Source organism: Scyliorhinus canicula, chromosome 2 (genome assembly GCF_902713615.1).
Source record: "Scyliorhinus canicula chromosome 2, sScyCan1.1, whole genome shotgun sequence".
Classification (NCBI taxonomy): Eukaryota; Metazoa; Chordata; class Chondrichthyes; order Carcharhiniformes; family Scyliorhinidae; genus Scyliorhinus; species Scyliorhinus canicula.
Genome location: NC_052147.1, coordinates 283,530,512 through 283,552,856, shown reverse-complemented (window position 1 = coordinate 283,552,856; position 22,345 = coordinate 283,530,512). Strand labels below are relative to the sequence as shown.

The following is a 22,345-nucleotide window of genomic DNA, read 5'->3' as shown; positions in this document are numbered from 1 at the left end:
TCCCTCGTGGCCCTCACGAAGGTTATCACAAGAGATAAGGCAGGAAAGTAGAATTGAGGATTATCGTATCCGATCAGTCAAGATCTCATTGAATAGCGGAGCAGACTTGATGGGCCGAATTACTTACTTCTTATGGTCCCTTATCCTCAAATGTTTCCCCAAATATTGTAGCTTCTGCAGTACGAGCTGTGACCTCAAGGACTCTGGAAGTGTAATGCAGAACATTGAATGAATATCTGTCCAGGTGCCCTTTAAGTATGGCGCCAGGACCTGGACCCCATGAGGTAACAGCAGGGTGGCTTCCCGCCCACCGCCAGGAGATTTGCCGAGCTCCTCGGGGATGCATGATCAATTAGTTAAACAGCGGAAGATAACGCGTGTTCAACTGTCCCTTTGCCGAGTGGGAATCCCAACGACTTTCCTGCCCACCACCAGACTTCGGGTGGGATTCTTCGTCCCGAGGTCAGTGGATCTTTACGTGGTCCGCGTCCCGTCCGTGGAGATCATGCGGTGGGCGGGGAGGAAGAATCCAGCCCTTAGACTCCAGAGCGGGAGGTCCCACCCACTGTCTCAGGTATTTGGGACCGAGTCAAGGAGAAATCTCATCACTCAAAAGCGCTGCAGCCTTTTGAACTTTTTACCCCGAGAGCTGTTTGCGCTCAGTAGTTGAGTGTATTCAAGTTGAAGTTGAGAGATTATTTTGAGTACGCAAGGAATTAAGTTGTATGGGGATGATGCTGGAAGTTGGAGTTGAGCTGGACCAATCATGATGGGATTGAAGGGGGGGGGGGGAAATAGGCTCACAGGCTTGGATTGCCTCCTGCAGCTTCTATTTCATATGGCATCCAAATTTGATGGTGTGTGTGTGTGTTGTTCCCTGTCCCCGTGCTGAAGAGTCTTCTGAAAAGTCTAAATTTCCTCCTCAGGTGAAGCAGAGCTCTCTGCGCTCGCATATAGGGGTAGTACCTCAGGACACTGTTCTCTTCAATGACAACATTAGAAACAACATCCGGTACGGCAGAGTGACTGCTAGCGACGAAGAGGTGGAGGAGGCATCTCAAGCAGCTGACATCCACGAGCGAATAATCACTTTCCCTGAAGGTAAGAGGGTATGCTTTGACTTGGTCTATTTGGTGGCTGAAAGAGACTTCATATCAAATCCCACTTTCTAGAAGTACCTGTTGAAAGAAGCAAAGTTTTTTAAGCCAATTCAGAATCATAGGGTTTGGCGTTCACCCGGTCATCTCGGAGGCCCCCACCTTCACATTTCTGTACTTGTTGGCCCTGCTAACATGTTGTTTTTGTTGCTTTATGCTAATAAACATTTCTTCCACGATGGCCACAATTTCCTCTTGGATAACTGATACTGTCCTTCGAAAGTTTTGACAGGATGTCCCTGGAGTGTATAAATATTTGCAGAGCCTGCAAACCATTCCAAGTGCCGAAAGACCTCCTTGTTTGTTACCACAAATCCCCTCTATTCTCATGTGTCGAGTACAAAAAGATGTTTCCGAATAAGAGGCAAGCTACCCTCCCCCACAAGGTTGTGCACGAGGGCGGGGATTTACTGATGCACGGCTTCCTCACCCCCTCCCCATTGTAAGGGGTGTGAGAGTCTCTTTCAGAGTCTCACTTCAGTTCAAAGCCACACTCTGGACATAACGGTCTGGGCAGCACGGTAGCACAAGTGGTTAGCACTGTGGCTTCACAGCGCCAGGTTCCAGGTTCGATTCCCCGCTGGGTCACTGTCTATGCTGAGTCTGCACGTTCTCCCCGTGTGTGCGTGGGTTTCCTCCGGGTGCTCCGGTTTCCTCCCACAGTCCAAAGAGGTGCAGGTTAGGTGGATTGGCCATGATAAATTGCCCTTAGTGACCAAAAAGGTTAGATGGGGTTACTGGGTTACAGGGGATAGGGTGGAAGTGAGGGTTTAAGTGGGTCGGTGCAGACTCGATGGGCCGAATGGCCTCCTGCACTGTATATTCTATGATTGACGATGAGAAGCATTGTTCTAAAATAATACATTTATTGAAAATTGAGTAAGGATTATAATGATAAAATGACAATTATAATTGAAAATATATAAAAAGTGAAATAAGTAAACAAGGCAGAAAGATAACTGAATTGAAAGGAGAAAGCACTTTGTGTGCATCTGAAGAAAATAAGACAGATGGACGTTTGTCTGAACACAAACACGAACCCCACTTTGGCCTGTTCCACGACAACTCCCCCAAATAGTCACACATGTTACCGTCCCATTGGTACATACATTGCCAAGTCACCGGGTAACCAAGCTACGGTCAGTCACTCTGTTCTGACCCTTCCTCCCGTTGCCCGTGGCGAATATTCCCCTCTGGTTGCAGCTACGTATTTCCAATGGCAACATCCCTTTTTAGGCTGAACTTCTGGCTGCGTTCCAGCCTCTCGTAGCCTGATGCAGTCTTTCCCCAAAACAAGGAAGCAATTTTAACGGGACAAAAACAGAGTCCTTGGGGCGCGTTTCGCGGGGCGTTTCACAATGCCGGCACTGCCGAGAACGACACCGCTGTTTAACGGGACTTTGCCGCTTTGTGGCCTCAGCGAGGGAGGCCCCCGTCGAGCTCAGCTTGCCAGTGCAGGAAGAGCATTCGCGGGTCGCGGCACCATTTTTAAATGCCGCCTTGATCCTTTGAACCTCCCCTCCCTCAGACACCCCACCCTACAGACTCCCCCACTATACCCAACCTACCTCGTTAGGGGGGAGTCCTCAAGCCCCCGCCGCACCCACCTCGTAAGGCACCCCTGGGCCCAATCTCTGGCAGGGGCACCCGGGCACCTTAGCACTGCCGGCCTGGAACCTTGGCAAAGATTCAACGTCACATCACCGAGTCAGGCACGACGACGCCATCAAATCGTGCCCCAAATCTCAGCTCTTATCGGTTATTCTCGCAGGGACCTCACAATTGAGCAGACTTTGTAATATCCAGGTTGTTTACACAGCTCTTGGTTGTATTTTCTCATCTGCTATCAATCAGGTGTCACGTCCATCAGTCAAACTTCATCTTTTGATGCTTCAAGTGACCACGTCAAATAAGATTACTCAGCGACTTGGTCTGTAGTCTTAGGGTCACGGAACCAGGTAAACGTTTGTCACCGAGCCAAATATGGCTGTATTAGGTTGGTCGAAATCTTGGTCAAAGTAGAACAGTACCTCTGATCACAACAAAAAAGCAACTTATTTGCGTATTCCAGCTTGTAAGAGCAGTAACAGAAAGGATTTGGTCTAAATACCAGCTGTGTTGGCCAGTATAGAAAACGGGTCACTAACCATTTATTATTGATTATTCAATCAGAGCAAAATCTGAGCTGGGTTAAAATCCATGCCTACCAAGTAAGAAAATACAGAATTACTTGAAATATTCACTCTCGGCTTAAAATCAAAGAGAAGCAGAAATAAAATGCAAAATACAAATTTCCAAAAATTAATGGCTGTGGGCTTCAGGCCTACACAGCACATTGCAAACAACAATAACATGCATTTATCTAGCACCTTTAAAGTTTTAAAGCGTCCCATGGCGCTGTGTGCGAAGGGACAAAAAAATCATAACCAGCCAATAAAAGTAGACATTAGGATGGGGAAATAGGTATGTTTTAGGGAAGGTCTTAAAGGAGGAGAAGGAAGTGGAACAGGTTTGTTTGGGGGGGGTTCCAGAGCTCGTGGCCTAAACAGCAGCCACTGATGGGTTCAGAGAGACTATAGATGCAGAAGAGGCCAGGATTGGAGGACTGCAGATTTCTCAATAGGGTTTGTAAGTTTGAAAAACGTTAAGAGGGATGGGGAGGGACAAGGGCATGGAAGGATTTGAACATGAGGGCGAGAATTTTAAAGTGTAAATGTGAGTCGCATGAAATGAAATGAGGTGCTAGTACGGGAATACTTGCATATTTATTATCTGCCAAAAATGGGACACTTTGCTATTTTAAAACCTCGATACAAATGCAATTACTGTTAATAAGCAGATGACATGGCTTTCCTGAAACCTATAGAGAATATATTGGATGCAAGATGCAGGTCGCAGAGCGCAATTACCATCTCCAGCTGTTTTGTAACACAACATGTTCTTCAGGTTACGATACACAAGTGGGCGAAAGAGGGCTGAAGCTCAGTGGAGGAGAGAAGCAGAGAGTGGCAATTGCCAGAACGATCCTGAAGGCACCTCGGATTATTCTTCTGGATGAGGTACGCAAGTGAGGCAAATCACTGGAAGTATATCAAGTTTCAGAGATGATGCTGCAGCACTCACTCCAACTCGGTATTCTGCTAAAAGTGATAGAGTTTGCTCCTTAAACTCTCCGAGTCATGTCTGCAAGTGGCTCATGAATCTGAACTTTAGATGACGCGAAGGAGGTAGAAAAATATTTCACAAAGGACACAGTTTTTCAGCTTGGTGAAAGGAGTGCCCCTATTAGTTAGAGATTATGTTCCACCCTCTGTTTCCTGGCCCTCATGCTAGCTCCCTCGCCTCAGAAAGAAAGACTTACATTTGCCACCTTAATATGCTCCAAAGCACTTTACAGCCAATGACTTCCTTTTGATGTGTAATCACGATTGTAATTGGGAACGGTAGGGACAGGTCTGTCAGCTACAAAGGGCTCACCTTCAATTCATCTGTACTAGAAATCTACCAAAACTACGTTGCTTCTCCAAAGTTTTTGGGTGCGTTGCAACCTCCAAAATTCACGCCCAACTCTCCTAAAACTCCCATGTTTGAATCTCTGCACCTGCGGTGTCAAAAATCACATGATCTATAACTGTAAACATTGTGTCCACATTCTCTTCGATCAATCTGCAGTCCACACGTCAACAATACTGTCATCGTCCAACACCTCTCCTCCATTGTTTGGTTTAATTGGATTGCCTCAGCTGCCTTACTGTAGCCTAAGCAAAGCCAGCAGTGACTTCATAGAATCATAGAATTTACAGTGCAGAAGAAGGCCATTCAGCTCATCAAGTCTGCACCGGCCCATGGAAAGAGCAGCCTATCTAAACCCCTACCTCCACCCAATTCATTTGCGGGACAGCACGGTGGTTAGCACAATTGCTTCACGGCTCCAGGGTCCCAGGTTCGATTCCCGGCTTGGGTCACTGTGTGTGCGGAGTCTGCACGTTCTCCCCGTGTCTGCGTGGGTTTCCTCCGGGTGCTCCGGTTTCCTCCCACAGTCCAAAGATGTGCAGGTTAGGTGGATTGGTCATGCTAAAATTGCCCTTAGTGTCCAAAATTGTCCTTGGGTTGGGTGTTGGGTGGGGTTACTGGGTTATGGGGATAGGGCGGAGGTGTTGACCTTGGGTAGGGTGCTCTTCCAAAGAGCCGGTGCAGACTTGATGGGCCGAATGGCCTCCTGCACTTTAAATTCTATGATTATTAAATTCTTTTTTTTTTAATAAATTTAGATTACCCAATTATTTTTTCCAATTAAGGGGCAATTTAGCGTGGCCAATCCACCTACTCTGCACATTTTTTTTGGGTTGTGGGGGCGAAACCCACGCAGACACGGGGAGAATATGCAAACTCCACACGGACAGTGACCCAGAGCCGGGATCGAACCTGGGACTTCAGCGCCGTGAGGCGGTTGTGCTAACCACTAGGCCACCGTGCTGCCCTTGATTATTAAATTCTATTCCCACACAGACAGTGACCCACGCCGGGAATCGCACCCAGGACCCTGGAGCTGTGAAGCAACTGTGCCAACCACTGTGCTACCGTGCTGCCCACGTCCCCTGACTTCAGTCCCTGTCCCCACTCCCTGCCACCTCTGTAGTTCCGTCAAGGATCTGGGATTAGCCCATATCTATATCTGCACACTGATTTTTGAGGCCTTGTCCAAAACATGCTGTCAACTTCCATATGTCCACGACTTCTTCACCACGAGCCACTGGTTCTGACAGAATACTGTTTGCAGCCTTGCGTTCATGTTCAAAGCCTAGCTGAACTTCTGAGATCATATACTGTCCATCACATTGCCTGACTCTCTCCCCGCCTTTGCTGACCTCTTGCTGGAATTTTCATCCATGTGTTTATCACTCTGAATATTTCAATGCCCTCCTTACCATTTTCCATCTTCCATTAATTACAGCTCATCCAAAACATGCTGCCCACACTGGAGGTGCTGATTCATGGCTTTCTTGTTGGCCTACATTGGTCCCCAGAGCCCAGGGCCTCAGATTTAAAATTTGCACTTTTATGGTTCAATCCCTTTCTTGGCTTTCATTGTCTCTGTTCCCTTCTCCAGCCCTGCAATCTCACACCCTGAACCCTCTATTCTCTGACTCGGGTCTGTTGTGCATCCCCACGCTCTTCACCTCACCATTGGCGGTTGTGCCGTCGGCCATCTAGGCCTTATGCTCTGGAATTCCCTTGCTCGACCTCTCTGCTGCTTCACTTCATCCTTCTCCCTTAAAGCCTTCACCAATTTACCAAACTTCACCGAACATTTGGTCACCCTTCTTCTTTTTCCTCCGACTATACCTCTTTGAAGGAATCATAGAATCCCTACAATGCAGAACGAGGCAGTTTGGGCCTTCGTGTCTGCACCGACCTTCTGAAAGAGCACCCCACCTAGGCCCACTCCCTTACCCTATCCACCTACCCTTTGGACACTAAGGGGCAATTTGGAATGGCCAATCCACCTAACCTGCACATCTTTGGACTGTGGGAGGAAACCGGAGCACCCGGAGGAAACCCACGCAGACACGGGGAGAACGTGCAGACTCTGCACAGACAGTGACCCAGCGGGGAATCGAACCTGGGACCCTGGCGCTGTGAGGCAGCAGTGTTAACCATGGTGTCACCGTGCCGCCCACAGCAGGACCTTGGAATATTTTTCTGTGTTAAAAGCACTATGTACGTGTAAGTTGTTTAACAGCAGAAGGGAAGATGCTGGAGAAGTTCAGTGAATTACTGAGGAATGGGGAAAATGAAGAAGACGAATTATGGTCCAGCTGACCAGTTAGGCTGTATTCCTGACAGAAAGAGAGTTAATGTTTCAGGTCTGTGACCTTTCAGCAGAATCAAGAAGCTAAAATATGAATTTTGTTTCTCTCTCTACAGAGGCTGCCAAAGCTCTTGAGTATTTCCAGCATTTCGGGCCTGGGTTTTATGCTCCCCGGTGGGTTTTGAAGGGTGGGGGCACAGGGCTAAAGCGCTGGCTTTGAAAGAAGACCAAGCAGGCCAGCAGCACGGTTTGATTCCCGTACCAGCCTTCCCGGACAGGCGCCGGAACGTGGCGACTAGGGGCTTTTCACAGTAACTTCATTGAAGCCTACTCATGACAATAAGCGATTTATATTTCATTTTTCGTTTTTTCATTTCAAATTGGATGGATGAGCTTCCCTTTAGCACCCATCCGCCCGTCCCGATCTAGAAGCAATTTTCCACATTGCTGGGTCGATGCCAGTGTTGTAGCTGTACTGGAACAGCTTGGCTAGGGGCGCGGCAATTTCTGAAGCACAAGTCTTCAGTACTTAAGTACTAGTGTCATAATAGGGTCAGGGTCCATAGCCTTTGCAGTATCCAGTAGCTTCAGCATTACTTGTTATCATGGATGGCTGGCATCAGTGATGCTGGGGACTCTGAAGGAGGCCAAGATGTTTCACCCACTCAGCACTGCTGGCTGAAGAATGTTACAAATGCTTCAGCCTTATCTTTTGCATTCACGTCCTGTGTACCCTTCCCAGGATAGGGATGTTTGTGAAGCCTCCTCCTCCAGTGAGTTGTTTAATTGTCCACCACTATTCACAACTGGATGTGACAGGACTGCAGAGCTTAGATCTGATCCGCTGGTTGTGGAATCCCTTCGCTCTGTTTGTCACTTACAGCTTATGCTGTTTGGCATACAAATAGTCCGTCCTGTGTTGTAGCTTTGCCAGGTTGACACCACATTTTTACAAATGCCAGGTGCTTCTCCTAATATGCCCTCCTGCACTCTTCCTTGTACCAGGTTGATCCCTGGTTAGGTGGTAATGGTAGAGTGGGGGATATGCCGGGCCATGAAGTTACAGTACAATTGGTTTGAGTACAATTCTGCTCCCGCTGATGGCCCACGGCGCCTCATGGTCGCTTGATATTGAGATGCTGGACCTGTTAGAAATCTAACCCATTTACCACAGGGGTAGTATCACACAACAAGGCGGCACAGTAGTTAGCGCTGCTGCCTCACAGCCTTGGGTCACTGTCTGTGTGGAGTTTGCACGGTCTCCTGGTGTCTGCCTGGGTTTCCGCCAGTGCTCCAGTTTCCTCCCACAGTCCAAAGATGTGCAAGTTAGGTGGTTTGGCCGCGCTAAATTGCTCCTTAGTGACCAGAGATGTGCCGGTTAGGTTATGGAGTTACGGGGATAGGGAGGAGTGGGCCTGGGTAGAGTGCTCATTTGAAGGGAATGTGCAGACTCGATGGGCCAAATGGCCTCCTTCTGCACTATAGGGATGCTATATTTCATACACGATGGGGGGTATCCTCAATGCAAAGACAAATCTGACTTAAGAATTTACTTGGTATCAAGCTAAAAAAAAAAAGAGTGTTGTTCAAACATTTCACCAGATATTTTATTAATATTAATACTCACTGTCTGGGGTCAGCTGAACCTCTTTGTTAACTACCTCGCCGGTGAATTTTTCCTATCTTGTTTCAATGTTATAACCAATCACCTTTCTTCTTTTTGAACAGGCTACTTCTGCTTTAGACACGCAGACTGAAAGGAACATTCAAGCCTCCCTGGCCAAAGTGTGCGTAAACAGGACCACCATTGTTGTGGCCCACAGGTATTGCTGCAGGAAAAACTGATTCGTGATTTCGGCTGATTTGGAATTCAAAGTTAAACTCTGATGTTTTTACCTTAGCGTGCGGAGGATAACCCCACATCCTTCAGTTTTCAAATGCGTACTGCTTAGAGTTACCCCTCGCAGCCACTGGAAATTCTAAATTTGTGCCCCGATTAAAAGTATTCTAATATTTCCATCAGAATTGAACATTATTACTGAATGGGTAAGCGACAGGTTAAGAGTGTCAATAAATGGGCAGACGGTGGTGCAGTGGGTTAGCCCTGCGCCTCACGTCGCCGAGGTACCAAGTTCGATCCCGGCTCTGGGTCGCTGTCCGTGTGGAGTTTGCACATTCTCCTCGTGTCTGCGTGGGTTTCGCCCCCACAGCCCAAAAGATGTGCAGGGTAGGTGGATTGGCCATGCTAAATTTCTCCTTAATTGGAATAAAATGAATTGGGCACACTAAATTTATTTTTTAAAAGTGTCAATAAATGATGAAGAACTAAACATGGAGCTGCCCAAGGTAAGTGGATAGGAAGGTGTTGGGCTTGCCAGAAGAAAATCATCTCTCTGAGACGCAGAAATGCTCTCGATTTTCTTTGGTGCATCAGGAGACGGGGAGGAGATTAAGGTGTAGTGATTAAAAAGAGAGCAGGATTGGATGATAAATATTCCCGGATACAAGGGGCGGGGTTCTCCCGTACCCGGCGGGGCGGGGGGGTCCCGGTGGGACAGAGTGGCGTGAACCACTCCGGCCAACCTTCAGGGGCTATGCCGGCGCCAGAGTGGTTTGCGCCCTGCCGGCCGGCGTGGAAGGCCTTTGGCGCCAAACCAGCCCGTGCCGAAGGGACTCCGCTGGCCGGCACGAGTCCGCACATGCGCGGGAGCATCAGTGTCTGCTGATTCACCTACGTGTCGGCCATCGTGGAGGCTGACATGGCCGACGCGTTGGAAAAGAGTGCCCCCACGACACAGGCCCGCCCACGGATCGGTGGGCTCCGATCGCGGGCCAGGCCACCGTGGGGCGCCCCTCGAGGCCAGGTCCCCAGGACCCCGGAGCCCCCCCATGCCGCCAGGTCCCGCCGGTAAGGGACCTAGTCTAATCTACGCCGGCGGGACTGGCAAAGAACCAGTGGGTCTTCGGCCCATCACGGGCCAGAGAATCGCCGGGGGGGCTGCTGCGAACGCCCAGGGACCGGCGCAACGCGATTCCCGCCCCCGCCTAATCTCCAGTGTCGGAGAATTCGGCGGGGGCGGGATTCACGCCGCCCCCGACGATTCTCAGACCCGGCGGGGGTGTCGGAGAATCCCACCCATGGTGTTCAGAAAAGGTAGGAGAGGAAGAAAAGGAAAGTACTGGGCGACGAAGGGTACTCTGTCATTTGTGTCCCGTGTTTGTCTTCTGAGGAGTCGGTGCGGTTTTTTGCCGTGGCGCGTTGGAACTGTCAATCGATGCGTCGAGCGCCATATCCCGTTCGTACGAGGGCATCCTTCAGCGTCTGTAGATGTCTGTTACGCTCCTCCTCGTCTGAGCAGATCCTGTGTATCTTGTCCATTAGGTTAATTTAATTAACATGCACACAAATTGCTGTATTAATTTTCAGAACTTGCCATGGTGGGTTTAAGCACAGCTGGTCTATTGCCGTAACACAAAATCCAAAAACATTGAGTCAGATGTGTGGTGAGGATAGATGGTGCGTGGCTCGAGAGATGGTGCAAGAGGGAGGGAGGGAGGGAGGGATTCAAATTCCTGGGGCATTGAAACCGGTTCTGGGGGAGGCGGGACCAGTACAATTCGGACGGTCTGCACCTGAGCAGGACTGGAACCAATGTCCTGGGGGGGATGTTTGCTAGAGCTGTTGGGGAGGGTTTAAACTAATGTGGCAGGGGATGGGAACCAATGCAGGAAGTCGAAAGGTAGTAAAACAGGGACAGAAACAAAAGGCAGTAAGGGGAAAAGTGTAAAGCACAGAAGCAATAGTCAAAAATCAAAAAGGGCGACTGTACAAGGTACAGTGACTGAGGGGAGTTCAATGAAAAGGCCCAGTAATACTAAAAGGAATAAAACAGGAAGTAAAAACGTAAATGGTAAGCGATGCGGCAGGTTGTTACATGAAGATATAGGTTCAACGACAAGGAAAATTAGGAGAAAAGTTAAGAGGAAATATAACTTAGGAGAGGTTACTGATCGAGGTCAGATAGTGTAGGTCAGATAGGCTTCAGATGGTTTCACAGGTCGGCGCAACATCGAGGGCCGAAGGGCCCGTACTGCGCTGTAGTGTTCTATGTTCTATGAGGTGTTAAGATTAAAAACAGAGGTATAAAAGCCAACATAAGTGTACTTTGCCTGAATGCTCGTAGTATTTGGAATAAGGTAAATGAGTTGATGGCAAAAATCATTGTGAATGACTATGATTTAGTGGCCATTACTGAAACATGGTTAAAGGATGGTCAAGACTGGGAGTTAAATATATGAGGGTATCAAACTATTTGGAAGGACAGAGTGGATGGTAAGGGAGGTGGTGTAGTTCTGTTATTTAAGGATGACATCTGGGCAATAGTAAGGGATGACACCAGTGCTATGGAGGATAAGGTTTAATCCATTTGGGTGGAAATCAGGAATAGTAAGTCGAAAAAGCCACTGATAGGAATAGTCTATAGGCCACCAAACAGTAACATTATGGTGGGGCAGGCAATAAACAAAGAAATAACTGATGCATGTAGAAATGGTACAGCAGTTATCATGGGGGATTTTAATCTACATGTTGATTGGTTTAACTAGGTCGGTCAAGGCAGCCTTGAGGAGGGGTTTATAGAATGTATCTGCGATAGTTTCCTAGAACAGTATGTAATGGAACCTACGAGGGAACAAGCGGTCCTAGATCTGGTCCTGTGTAATGAGACAGGATTGATTAATGATCTCATAGTTAGGGATCCTCTCGGAAGGAGTGATCACAATATGGTGGAATTTAAAATACAGATGGAGGGTGAGAAGATAAAATCAAACACTAGTGTTTTGTGCTTAAACAAAGGAGATTACAATGGGATGAGAGAAGGTAGACTGGGAGCTGGTGAAACAGTTGAGGAACAGTGGAGAACCTTCCAAGCAATTTTTCACAGTGTTCAGCAAAGGTTTATACCAACAAAAAGGAAGGACGGTGGAAAGAGGGAAAATCTACCGTGGATATCTAAGGAAATAAGGGAGAATATCAAATTGAAGGAAAAAGCATACAAAGTGGCAAAGATTAGTGGGAGACTAGATGGCTGGGAAATCTTTAAGGGGCAACAGAAAGCTACTAAAAAAAGCTATAAAGAAGAGTAAGATAGATTATGAGAGTAAACTTGCTCAGAATATAAAGACAGATAGTAAAAGCTTCTACAAATATATGAAACAAAAAAGAGTGGCTACAGTAAATATTGGTCCTTTGGGAGTTTTAATAATGGGAGATGAGGAAATGGTTGAGGAACTGAACAGGTTTTTTGGGTCGGTCTTCACAGTGGAAGACACAAATAACATGCCAGTGGCTGATAGAAATGAGGCTATGACTAGTGAGGATCTTGAGATGATTGTTATCACTAAGGAGGTAGTGATGGGCAAGCTAATGGGGCTAAAGGTAGACAAGTCTCCTGGCCCTCATGGAATGCATCCCAGAGTGCTAAAAGAGATGGCATGGGAAATTGCAAATGCACTGGGGTGATCCCGGCGGATTGGAAATTGGCAAACGTGACACCACTGTTTAAAAAAGGAGGTAGGCAGAAAGTGGGTAATTATAGGCCAGTGAGCTTAACTTCGGTAGTAGGGAAGATGCTGGAATCTTATCATCAAGGAAGAAATAGCGAGGCATCTGGATGGAAATTGTCCCATTGGGCAGATGCAGCATGGGTTCATAAAGAGCAGGTCTGCACGTCCTCCCCGTGTGTGCGTGGGTTTCCTCCGGGTGCTCCGGTTTCCTCCCACAGTCCAAAGATGCGCGGGTTAGGTGGATTGGCCATGCTAAATTTCCCGTAGTGTCCTAAAAAGTAAGGTTAAGGGGAGGGGAGGGGGGGGGGGGGGGTGTTGGGTTACGGGTATAGGGTAGATACGTGGGTTTGAGTAGGGTGATCATGGCTCGGCACAACATCGAGGGCCGAAGGGCCTGTTCTGTGCTGTATTGTTCTATGTTCTATGCCTAACTAATTTAGTGGAATTGTTTGAGGACATTACCAGTGCGGTAGATAATGGGGAGCCAATGGATGTGGTACATCTGGGTATTCAGAAAGCCTTTGACAAGGTGCCACACAAAAGGTTGCTGCATAAGATGAAGATGCATGGCATTAAGGGTAAAGTAGTAGCATGGACAGAGGATTGGTTAATTAATAGAAAGCAAAGAGTGGGGATTAATGGGTGTTTCTCTGGTTGGCAATCAGTAGCTAGTGGTGTCCCTCAGGGATCAGTGTTGGGCCCACAATTGTTCGCAATTTACATAGATGATTTGGAGTTGGGGGACCAAGTGCAATGTGTCCAAGTTTGCAGATGACACTAAGATGAGTGGTAAAGCAAAATGTGCAGAGGATACTGGAAGTCTGCAGAGGGATTTGGATAGGTTAAGTGAATGGGCTAGGGTCTGGCAGATGGAATACAATGTTGACGAATGTGAGGTTATCCATTTTGGTAGGAATAACAGCAAAAGGGATTATTATTTAAATGATAAAATATTAAAACATGCTGCCGTGCAGAGAGACCTGGGTGTGCTCGTGCATGAGTCGCAAAAAGTTGGTTTACAGGTGCAACAGGTCATTAAGCAGTTGAGGCTCCTTCATTAAATGTTTTTAAGATAGAGATAGATATATTTTTGAAGAATAAAGGGATTAAGGGTTATGATCTTCGGGCCGGAAAGTGGAGCTGAGTCCACAAAAGATCAGCCATGATCTCATTGAATGGCGGAGCAGGCTCGAGGGGCCAGATGGCCTACTCCTGCTATTTCTTGTATATCTGGGGGAAGAAACACCTTTGTAAATTGACGGTACCTGTTTGTGAATGTAATGCAGCCGTCAGTTCAATTTAGAATCTAGAAGAATGACCAGAAATGGCCGTTGCAGTTTGCCTGACCAGTCCCAGAGTTCAGGGAATCTCAAGTTCCACAATGGCGCACAACTGGGCTGTGTGCTGAGCTTCTCACACCGATCCGATATCAGCAGAGTCATGCTCCATCTGTTATACCCCCAGATGGAATTGTTTGTCTCCGTCTGCCTTGATCGTGCCACGCCCCATATTGATCCAATCAACATTATTGCGACTGATGAAAAGTGCCGCCTGTTTTATGCAGTAATTGACCGTGTGGGCAGCAGATGTTTCCAACGCCAGGTTATTGCAGACTTCTCCCTGGCTGAATCGCACTCTAGAAATGCAACCTGCTGCCAGTATCTTTAAAAAAAAACACTTCTATAAAAATGCTCCATGGAACTTGTAATGAGGTGAAGTGTCAGGGTGAAGTACTTTTTCAAATAATCGGTTGCCTCCTTTTGCACTGTCCGGATTCTGTGATAATGCATTTGGATAGGTTTTATCAGTGTTTGATTATAGGCAGCTGTGTACAATTGTCAATCATTGCTCCTTTCGTTGGATTTGTTTGTTTATTGTTACGTGTACCGAAGTACAGGAGAAAGTATTTTTCTGCGAGCAGCTCAGACAGATCATTTAGTACGTGAAAATAAAATAAAAAGCACTCCAGGGACATGAGAACATATTCTGGATTGTCATTCTCGTCAGTATTGAGAGAGTCCTGTACTGCCATTCTCGTGCAGTATTGAGCGAGTCCTGTACTGCCATTCTCGTGCAGTATTGAGAGAGTCATGTACTGCCATTCACGTGCAGTATTGAGAGAGTCCTGTCCTGTCAGAGGTGCCTGGCTTCAGATGAGACATTAGGGGCTGGTTTAGCCCACTGGGCTAAATCGCTGGCTTTTAACGCAGGCCAGCAGCACAGTTCGATTCCCGTACCAGCCTCCCCGGACAGGCGCCGGAATGTGGCGACTAGGGGCTTTTCCCAGTAACTTCATTGAAGCTTATTCGTGACAATAAGCGATTTTCAATTTTTTCAACCCCAGACCTCATCTGCCCTCTAACCTGGATGTAAAAGACCTAAAAAGAGTGGGGGAATTCTCCCCCATACCCTGGCAAAGAACGAGAGACAACATTTCTTTGCACAGCAGGTTGTTGTGATCAGGATTGCATTGCCTGAGAGTGGTGGAAGCAGATTCAATCGTCCTGTTTCAAAGAGAATTGGATAAACACTTTAAAGGAAAACGTAAAATGACAGGTGTATGGGAAAAGAGCCAGAGAGTAGAATTAATTGGATAGCTCCATCAAAGAGCCACCACAGGCAGAACGGGCTGAATGGCCTCCTGTGTTGCATCATTCTATGACTGGGTTTCACTTCCATAGGATCCCTGCAGTGTAGAAGGAGGCCATTAGAGTCAGCACCGACCCATCGAAAGAGCACAATCCCTCGGTCCATTCCCCTGCCCTATCCCGGTAACCCCACCAAACCTGCACATCTTAGAACTGTGGGAGGAAAGCGGGATTTCCAGAGGGAACCCACACAGACACGGGGAGAACATGCAAACTCCACACAGTCGCCCAAGGCTGGAATCGAACCCTGGTCCCTGGCACTGTGATGCAGCAATGCTAGCCACTGTGCCACCCAATCCTGCCATCCAATGACGTCCCGCCATCTTAGAATGCCCCGCAGCTATTTCACATTCAAGTGAGCGGTTGCAGGTGGGTCTTCTGCCCCTCACGTGGGAGGAGGTCACTCGTCAGCAAGCTGCTGATGGCTCCCTCGACTCTGCAGTGGACTGAAGAGGAATTGCATGAGGACAACTTCAGACACCGCAGGACAAGGTAAGTTCAAGGGGTCCCAGGCCGGGAGGCCTGTGTGGAGGAGGGGGGCATGAAGGGGACAATCAGGGTCTGGGGACCGGGGCCGAGATACAGAGGCTAAGTTTGAATCGGGGGTTCAGAGGTCACCGGATCTTAAAGGGGGAGGGGGGGCAATAATTGGGACAGGAGCGGGCTTCTCCTCCGAGGACCGACCCACCCTAACATAAAATTGCTGCCTTGTAGGGTCTGTTCCTTCAATTTCACACCTCCCCTTCCTCAAACCCCGCCTACAGGGATCGGGAAATTCAGATCTATGATTTTGGTACCGACACCAGGGAACCCCATGTCGCACATGTTCAGCCAACCACATGGTGCCTTTCGTAAACATGGCAGAGATACTCAGTGGGCATGGCGCAATGAACGAGGAATAACCGGCTGCTCGGGAGTCTGGGCTATGGATTGACGTTTTAGACATAATCCTTTATGTTGCGAGCTATATGTGAGTAGGATGTGTTTCATTATGTGGAAGGCAAGTTAAAGTGGAAGATAATGTGCCGTCTGCAGCTGCAGCAAGACCTGGAAAAGCAGCGCTGTGTGCAGCCAGAAAGTTCAGTGTGCCTCCGTAAGCGGGGCATTTACTCGGCATGGAGTTGCTTTTTGCTGGATTCCAAGGGTTAATGCTGTTTTATTTTCCTTTCAGTAATTAATTGCGGTATGAACAAAGGCTTGGGAACCTGCCGTGGCATCCTCCCTGGCCTGCTGTGTGATGACAAATTGTAAATACATATCCTGCTCTTTGATCTCCGACTAAATGTGTGTCCATCAGCAACTTTGATCTTCAACCTTATTGAGCTATAAAAGCGATGCCGCTCCCACCCCCCACCCCCAATCTTTTTTTTTGATGTGGGTAGTGTCTATTTATGAGGAACGTATGTATATGCCACTGGGGTAGGAACAGCCAGGGCTCTGGTAGTGGGCTCAGGTGGCGACCACTTCCCATTTCTGCTCAAGTGGGATAGCGGAGATAATAGAAAACATTTTTAACGGTTTTTGGAGCCAAGATGTTTTCAGTCGATTGACCTTTTTGAAGTGCGGCAGCTGCAGCTGGTGGGGGCGCTGGGCTGCCACATGCTCCGCACAGCAGTTTCCTGTGTACGGCAAGAGTTCAGGCTGCAGAGAATTGTGGAGTGGAAAGGGAATGTCACTGTCCTGACTGAAAGGCCTGGTGGGGGTTTGAAACAGATTAAACCCCGTGGAGACTTTCCCCTGAAAAGGAACCTTGGAATCCTGCTATGTACAGGAAGTTCTGGGCCGTTCAATGCTGCTTAGAAGAGAAATGGCAGCAGCAATGCTACTCGCTAAAAGTTCTCCTGCAGCCAATGGCAGTCAATAAGCGCACAGGTGGACGGTGTTGATCCTGTTACGGGAGACGGGTTCTCTGGCATCATGTAATTCCTGAGGATTTAATCTGTAATCGTGGTTTGATAATTTGGTTCATTTAATAATCTTTATTGTCACAAGTAGGCGTGCATTAACACTGCAATGAAGTTACTGTGAAAATCCCCTAGTCGCCACATTCCGGCACCTGTTCGGGTACACAGAGGGAGAATTCAGAATGTCCAATTCACCTAACAGCACGTCTTTCGGGACTTGCAGGAGGAAACCGGAGCACCCGGAGGCAACCTATAGGCAGAACGTGCAAACTCCACACAGGGAGAACGGGCATACTTCATTCTATTTCTACTAGGATCTCTCAGTTAACAGACTTCATTCAGAACGCAAATTACCATTGCAGTCAGATTTGCAAATATGCTATTTGGTTCGTAATTCTAATCCCCTTTTTCCACCTTCACCTCGGTAGGGAGATGGATTTGCATTTCTGCAGTTTTCATGATGGGCGACACGGTGCTTTACAGACAGTGAGTGTTTTCCTGCAACCTAACCTCTGCTTTAGTTTACGAAATGCAGCGGCCTCCACAAACAAAAATGAAATAAATAGCTAGGTAGTCTGCATTTTAGTGCTGTTGGTTGATATTGGTAAATACTTTCCTGATGCGAGATCAATGGTGGGCAGCACAGTGGGTATCACTGTTGCTTCACCGCTTCAGGGTCCCAGGTTCGATTCCCGGCTTGGGTCACTGTCTGTGCGGAGTCTGCACGTTCTCCCCGTGTCTGCGTGGGTTTCCGCCGGGTGCCCGGGTTTCCTCCCGCAAGTCCTGAAAGACGTGCTGTTAGGTGAATTGGACATTCTGAATTCTCCCTCTGTGTACCCGAACAGGTGTCGGAATGTGGCGACTAGGGGATTTTCACAGTAACTTCATTGCAGTGTTAATGCACGCCTACTTGTGACAATAAAGATTATTATTATTGTATGAAGCAGTGGCAAGTTGATGAAAGACTATATGACCGATGACAAAGGGATGGATTTAACAGGAAAATGTTGAAAGAAATGAGCAGTGTCTTATGATTCAACACGGGGCAGCACGGTGGCACAGTGGTTAGCATTGCTGCCTATGGCGCTGAGGACCCGGGTTTGAATCCCGGCCCTGGGTCACTGTCCGTGTGGAGTTTGCACATTCTCCCCGTGTCTGCGTGGGTTTCACCCCCACAACCCAAAGATGTGCAGGGTAGGTAGATTGGCCACGCTAAATTGCCCCTTAATTGGAAAAATAATTGGGTACTCTAAATTTATTTAAAAAAAAAAAAAAAATGATTCAACACATCGTTTGTGTTAAATAATGGAGGGTATTACATTGTATAAACACGAGGTAAGATTGTCCTGTCAAAATAGATTGGTGTTTAACGTGGCCTGTCCCTTTAAGGTTATAATTGTACGACTGTAAGCAATCAGTGTCCGAGGTCAGCCAGTGGTTTATTACTGAGAGACAGGATATTTTGTAATTAGAAAGTGAAAAGGAGGCTGTACGATAACAGTAAAGGATAGCAAGGGATGCAACTGGAAATTATAATGGGGTTAGCCCAATATTTGTAGTGGGGAACATGGACTGGAAGCATTAGGCCATTTGTCATGAATCTGTTGGAGTTCTTTGAAGAAGTAAGTGTTTAATTAGTGGCTATGTAGTGGATATAATTTACTTGATAAACTTCCACTTATGACATTTTAATATGATAGTTTACTTATGACTTTGCTTGGCCACATAACCACAACCATAGTTTGAAAGCAGTTCACGAGTGACATAGCAATGTAGGACATCCCATGGGCAATATTAAGCTGCAGTTTAAATACAAGCCCTTTTTCTCTTGCTTAACGAGCACTATCCACAAATAGAAGAAAGTTGCTTTTGTTATTCATACGTTTTTTTAATTGAATAAAAAATAATTTTATTGGCAGTATCCATCCGATGCTGTTTGCTGGCTAACACGGTATATAAAGAAGAACTTGCATTTCTGTAGTGCCTCTCGAGACCTCAGGCGATCCCAAAGCTCATTACATCCAATGAAACAGTTTTTGAAGTAATAATAATCTTTATTAGTGTCACAAGTAGGCTTACATTATAATATGATAAATCTTTTATTGTCACAAGTTGGCTTACATTAACACTGCAATGAAGTTACTGTGAAAAGCCCCTAGTCGCCACATTCCGGCGCCTGTTCGGGTACACAGATGGAGATTCAGAATGTCCAATTCACCCAACAGCACATCTTTCGGGACTTGTGGGAGGAAACCGGAGCACCCGGAGGAAACCCACGCAGACACAGGGAGAAGGTGCAGACTCTGCACGGACAGTGACCCAAGCCACGAATTGAACCTGGGATCCTGTCGCTGTGAAGCAACAGTGCTAACCACTGTGCTACCATGCCGCCCACTGTTGAAATGTAAGAAACGCAACATCCAATTTGTGAATAGCAAGCTTCCTCAAAACGGCAATTAGATAAATCTGTTTTGGATGTTGATTGAGGGTAAAATGTTTGACGGGACACGGGCGATTTTCCCTGCTGTTCTTAGAATACTGGTGTGGGACCTGATAACATCGACCTGAGCGGACAAACAGGATCTTTATCATCTCAACATCCTCCGCACCTCTCCGCAACGTCAGCCTAGAACACTCTGAAGTGAAATTTAAGCCCACAACCTATCCATTTAAGAGGTGAGGCTGCCAGCCTCCTGGGCCAGGAATGACACCTAGCCCGGAGCAGTTTGCTTGATTCAGCCACTCTCCATCATTCCAGTAGATTCGAGCCCAGCTGCACATGGATGAGTTCAGTGAACCACCATGGGTAGCACGGTAGCATAGTGGTTAGCACAATTAGGGGCTTTTCACAGTAACTTCATTGAAGCCTACTCGTGACAATAAGCGATTTTCATTTCAATTGCTTCACAGCTCCAGGGTCCCAGGATCGATTCCCGGCTTGGGTCAGTGTAATTGTGGAGTCGGCACGTTCTCCCCGTGTGTGCGTGGGTTTCCTCCGGGTGCTCCGGTTTCCTCCCACAGTCCAAAGATGTGCAGATTAGGTGGATTGGCCAAGCTAAATTGCCCTCAGTGTCCAAAATTGCCCTGGGTTGGGTGGGGTTACTGGGTTATGGGGATAGGGTGGAGGTGTGGCTTTGGGTAAGGTGCTCTCAACAAGAGCCGGTGCAGACTCGATGGGCCGAATGGCCTCCTTCTGCACTGCAAATTCTACAACTATGGCGCATGTTTTATTTTCTTTTCCCATTCCCTCTCTGGCTACAGTTGAAGATTAGTTCGATTCTATAAGAGTTTGCGTAGTTTGCTCACCCCTCTTCTTTAGGGTAGCACAGTGGTTAGCATTGTGGCTTCACAGCTCGAGGGTCCTAGGTTCGAGTCCCGGCTTGGGTCATTGTCTGTGCGGACACGTTCTCCCCGTGTCTGCGTGGGTTTCCTCCGGGTGCTCCGGTTTCCTCCCACAAGTTCCGAAAGACGTGATGTTCAGTAATTTGGACATTCTAAATTCTTCCTCTGTGTACCCGAACAGGCGCCGGAATGTGGCAACTAGGGGATTTTCGCAGTAACTTCATTGCAGTGTTAATGTAAGCCGACTTGTGACAATAAAGATTATTGTTACATTATTACCTGCCTTTGCCGCTCAAGTAGAAATCCAGCAGATGCCTTGGCCAAGTTTGGGTTTCAGTGAAGCAGGCGTAATTATCGGACATGAAGGGAGGTCATGACCCTGGATGCTCTGGGCTGGGTTGACTGCACAGAGTGGAAGAACGGCCACAAATTATATTTCTCTTTGAAGATGTTTGTTGCTCCCCTGAAATCTGTTTCCATTTTCCAGCGAGAACAGAGAGATAAATCCAGTGCGTTGTCATCTGTTACAGATTCTAACCTGTTCAAGTTGAAAGTTCTGGTTTGTTCTCATGTACAGCACCCAGTGTGAAAAAAGCATGCCAATTTATTTAGATATCACGGTGCACTAATGGCTAGTGGGCCGTACACGGTGAAGAACTGAAACATACAAGATTTGGGTTCAATCCCTGGTCTGTGTGAATTTGGTGAACAAAAGGGTGATGGGTGAGAAGAACTTGGTACAAGCGGGGATGCAGGCAGCAGAGTTTTGAACGAGCTGAACTTTAGTTGGTGGGAGATGGGAAACTGGCCGTGTAAATTTTAGAATAGTCGCCTCTGGAGATGACATAGAAATAAAGAGAGTTAAGAGGAGAGGTTATTAGTAGGGTGATTTTAATTTTTGGATTGGAGTGGCAATAAAACAGCAAAGATATAATGAGCTGATTTACTCTGTTGGACCAGGCAGTCTCTAGTCTTTTGTACAGTAATAATTGCTGCACCAAAGATACTGATTGTTTTGCATCAACATAGGAAATACCGAGGCAGTATTGTTGGTTCAAGCACTGTTTCCTGGACTGCTCTGTTTGCGTTTTCATTGTGTGAGGGCATTGCATAATCCCCCTTTCTCAGGGAACAGTGGAAATTGCTCCCACTGGGACAATCTGCTAATAGACTAAAGGTGTTAATTTCCTCAGCTGTAAACTGGGAGGCTAATTGACTCTTTGCCTTTGAGAGAGTTCAACAGTGAGTGCATTAAACCGATGACTGATCAAGGGGAAAGCAACCCTGGAGCCCGAGAGGAAATCGGATTCTGGGAGCAGCCATGTAGAAAAGGCAGAAGAGCTCCCGGAGCAAGTGGTTGGCCAAAATACGCTGCATTCCAGAAATAATTCCTCTCCACCCATAACAAAAAGCACTGTCAAACGGACTGTGGCAGTCTTGCATCTTGCTCTTGCCAAAGACACAATCCTAAAATCGGGTATGAAGAATTCTCTGCTGTTTGCAATGTTGTGCATCCCAGTGCTGTAGGTTACACATGCTACATTTAATATTGTAAAAGCGCATGAGACTTGCATGCTAATTTATTGACCCCAGTCAAACCTTCCATAGAATTCCTACAGTGTAGAAAGAGGCCATTCAGCCCTCTGAAAGACCAATCGACCTCGGCCCACTCCCCCGCTCTATCCCTGTAACCCTATTACCCCACCTAACCGTCACAACTTATGGACACTAAGGGACAATTTAGCAGCGGGTTATAGTTTGGAAGACCCTCTGTCCCAACCGCTTCTTTCGGGCACCTCTGCCACCATCCTGGACCTGTTTCCGGAGTTATTTTTGAGGCCTTCCGGTGACCAGGCGACGGGGGTGGAGCAAGCATCTGCACCGCAGTCTCCCGCTGGCCCAGGACCCCGGGAGGAG

General features: G+C 47.4%; 1 protein-coding gene across 4 annotated transcripts in view; it reads left to right on the top strand.

Annotated features, from left to right (window-relative positions):
• Window positions 1-22,345, top strand: part of LOC119962210 (ATP-binding cassette sub-family B member 6, mitochondrial-like) — a 285,333-nt gene that overhangs the window by 239,932 nt on the left and 23,056 nt on the right. For all 4 annotated transcript variants that reach the window (XM_038790179.1, XM_038790178.1, XM_038790181.1 and 1 more), the window contains exons 16-18: window positions 927-1,101; window positions 4,104-4,216; window positions 8,698-8,792. In XM_038790179.1, coding sequence (XP_038646107.1) covers window positions 927-1,101; window positions 4,104-4,216; window positions 8,698-8,792 — 383 coding nt within the window. The remainder of the gene's footprint in view (window positions 1-926; window positions 1,102-4,103; window positions 4,217-8,697; window positions 8,793-22,345) is intronic.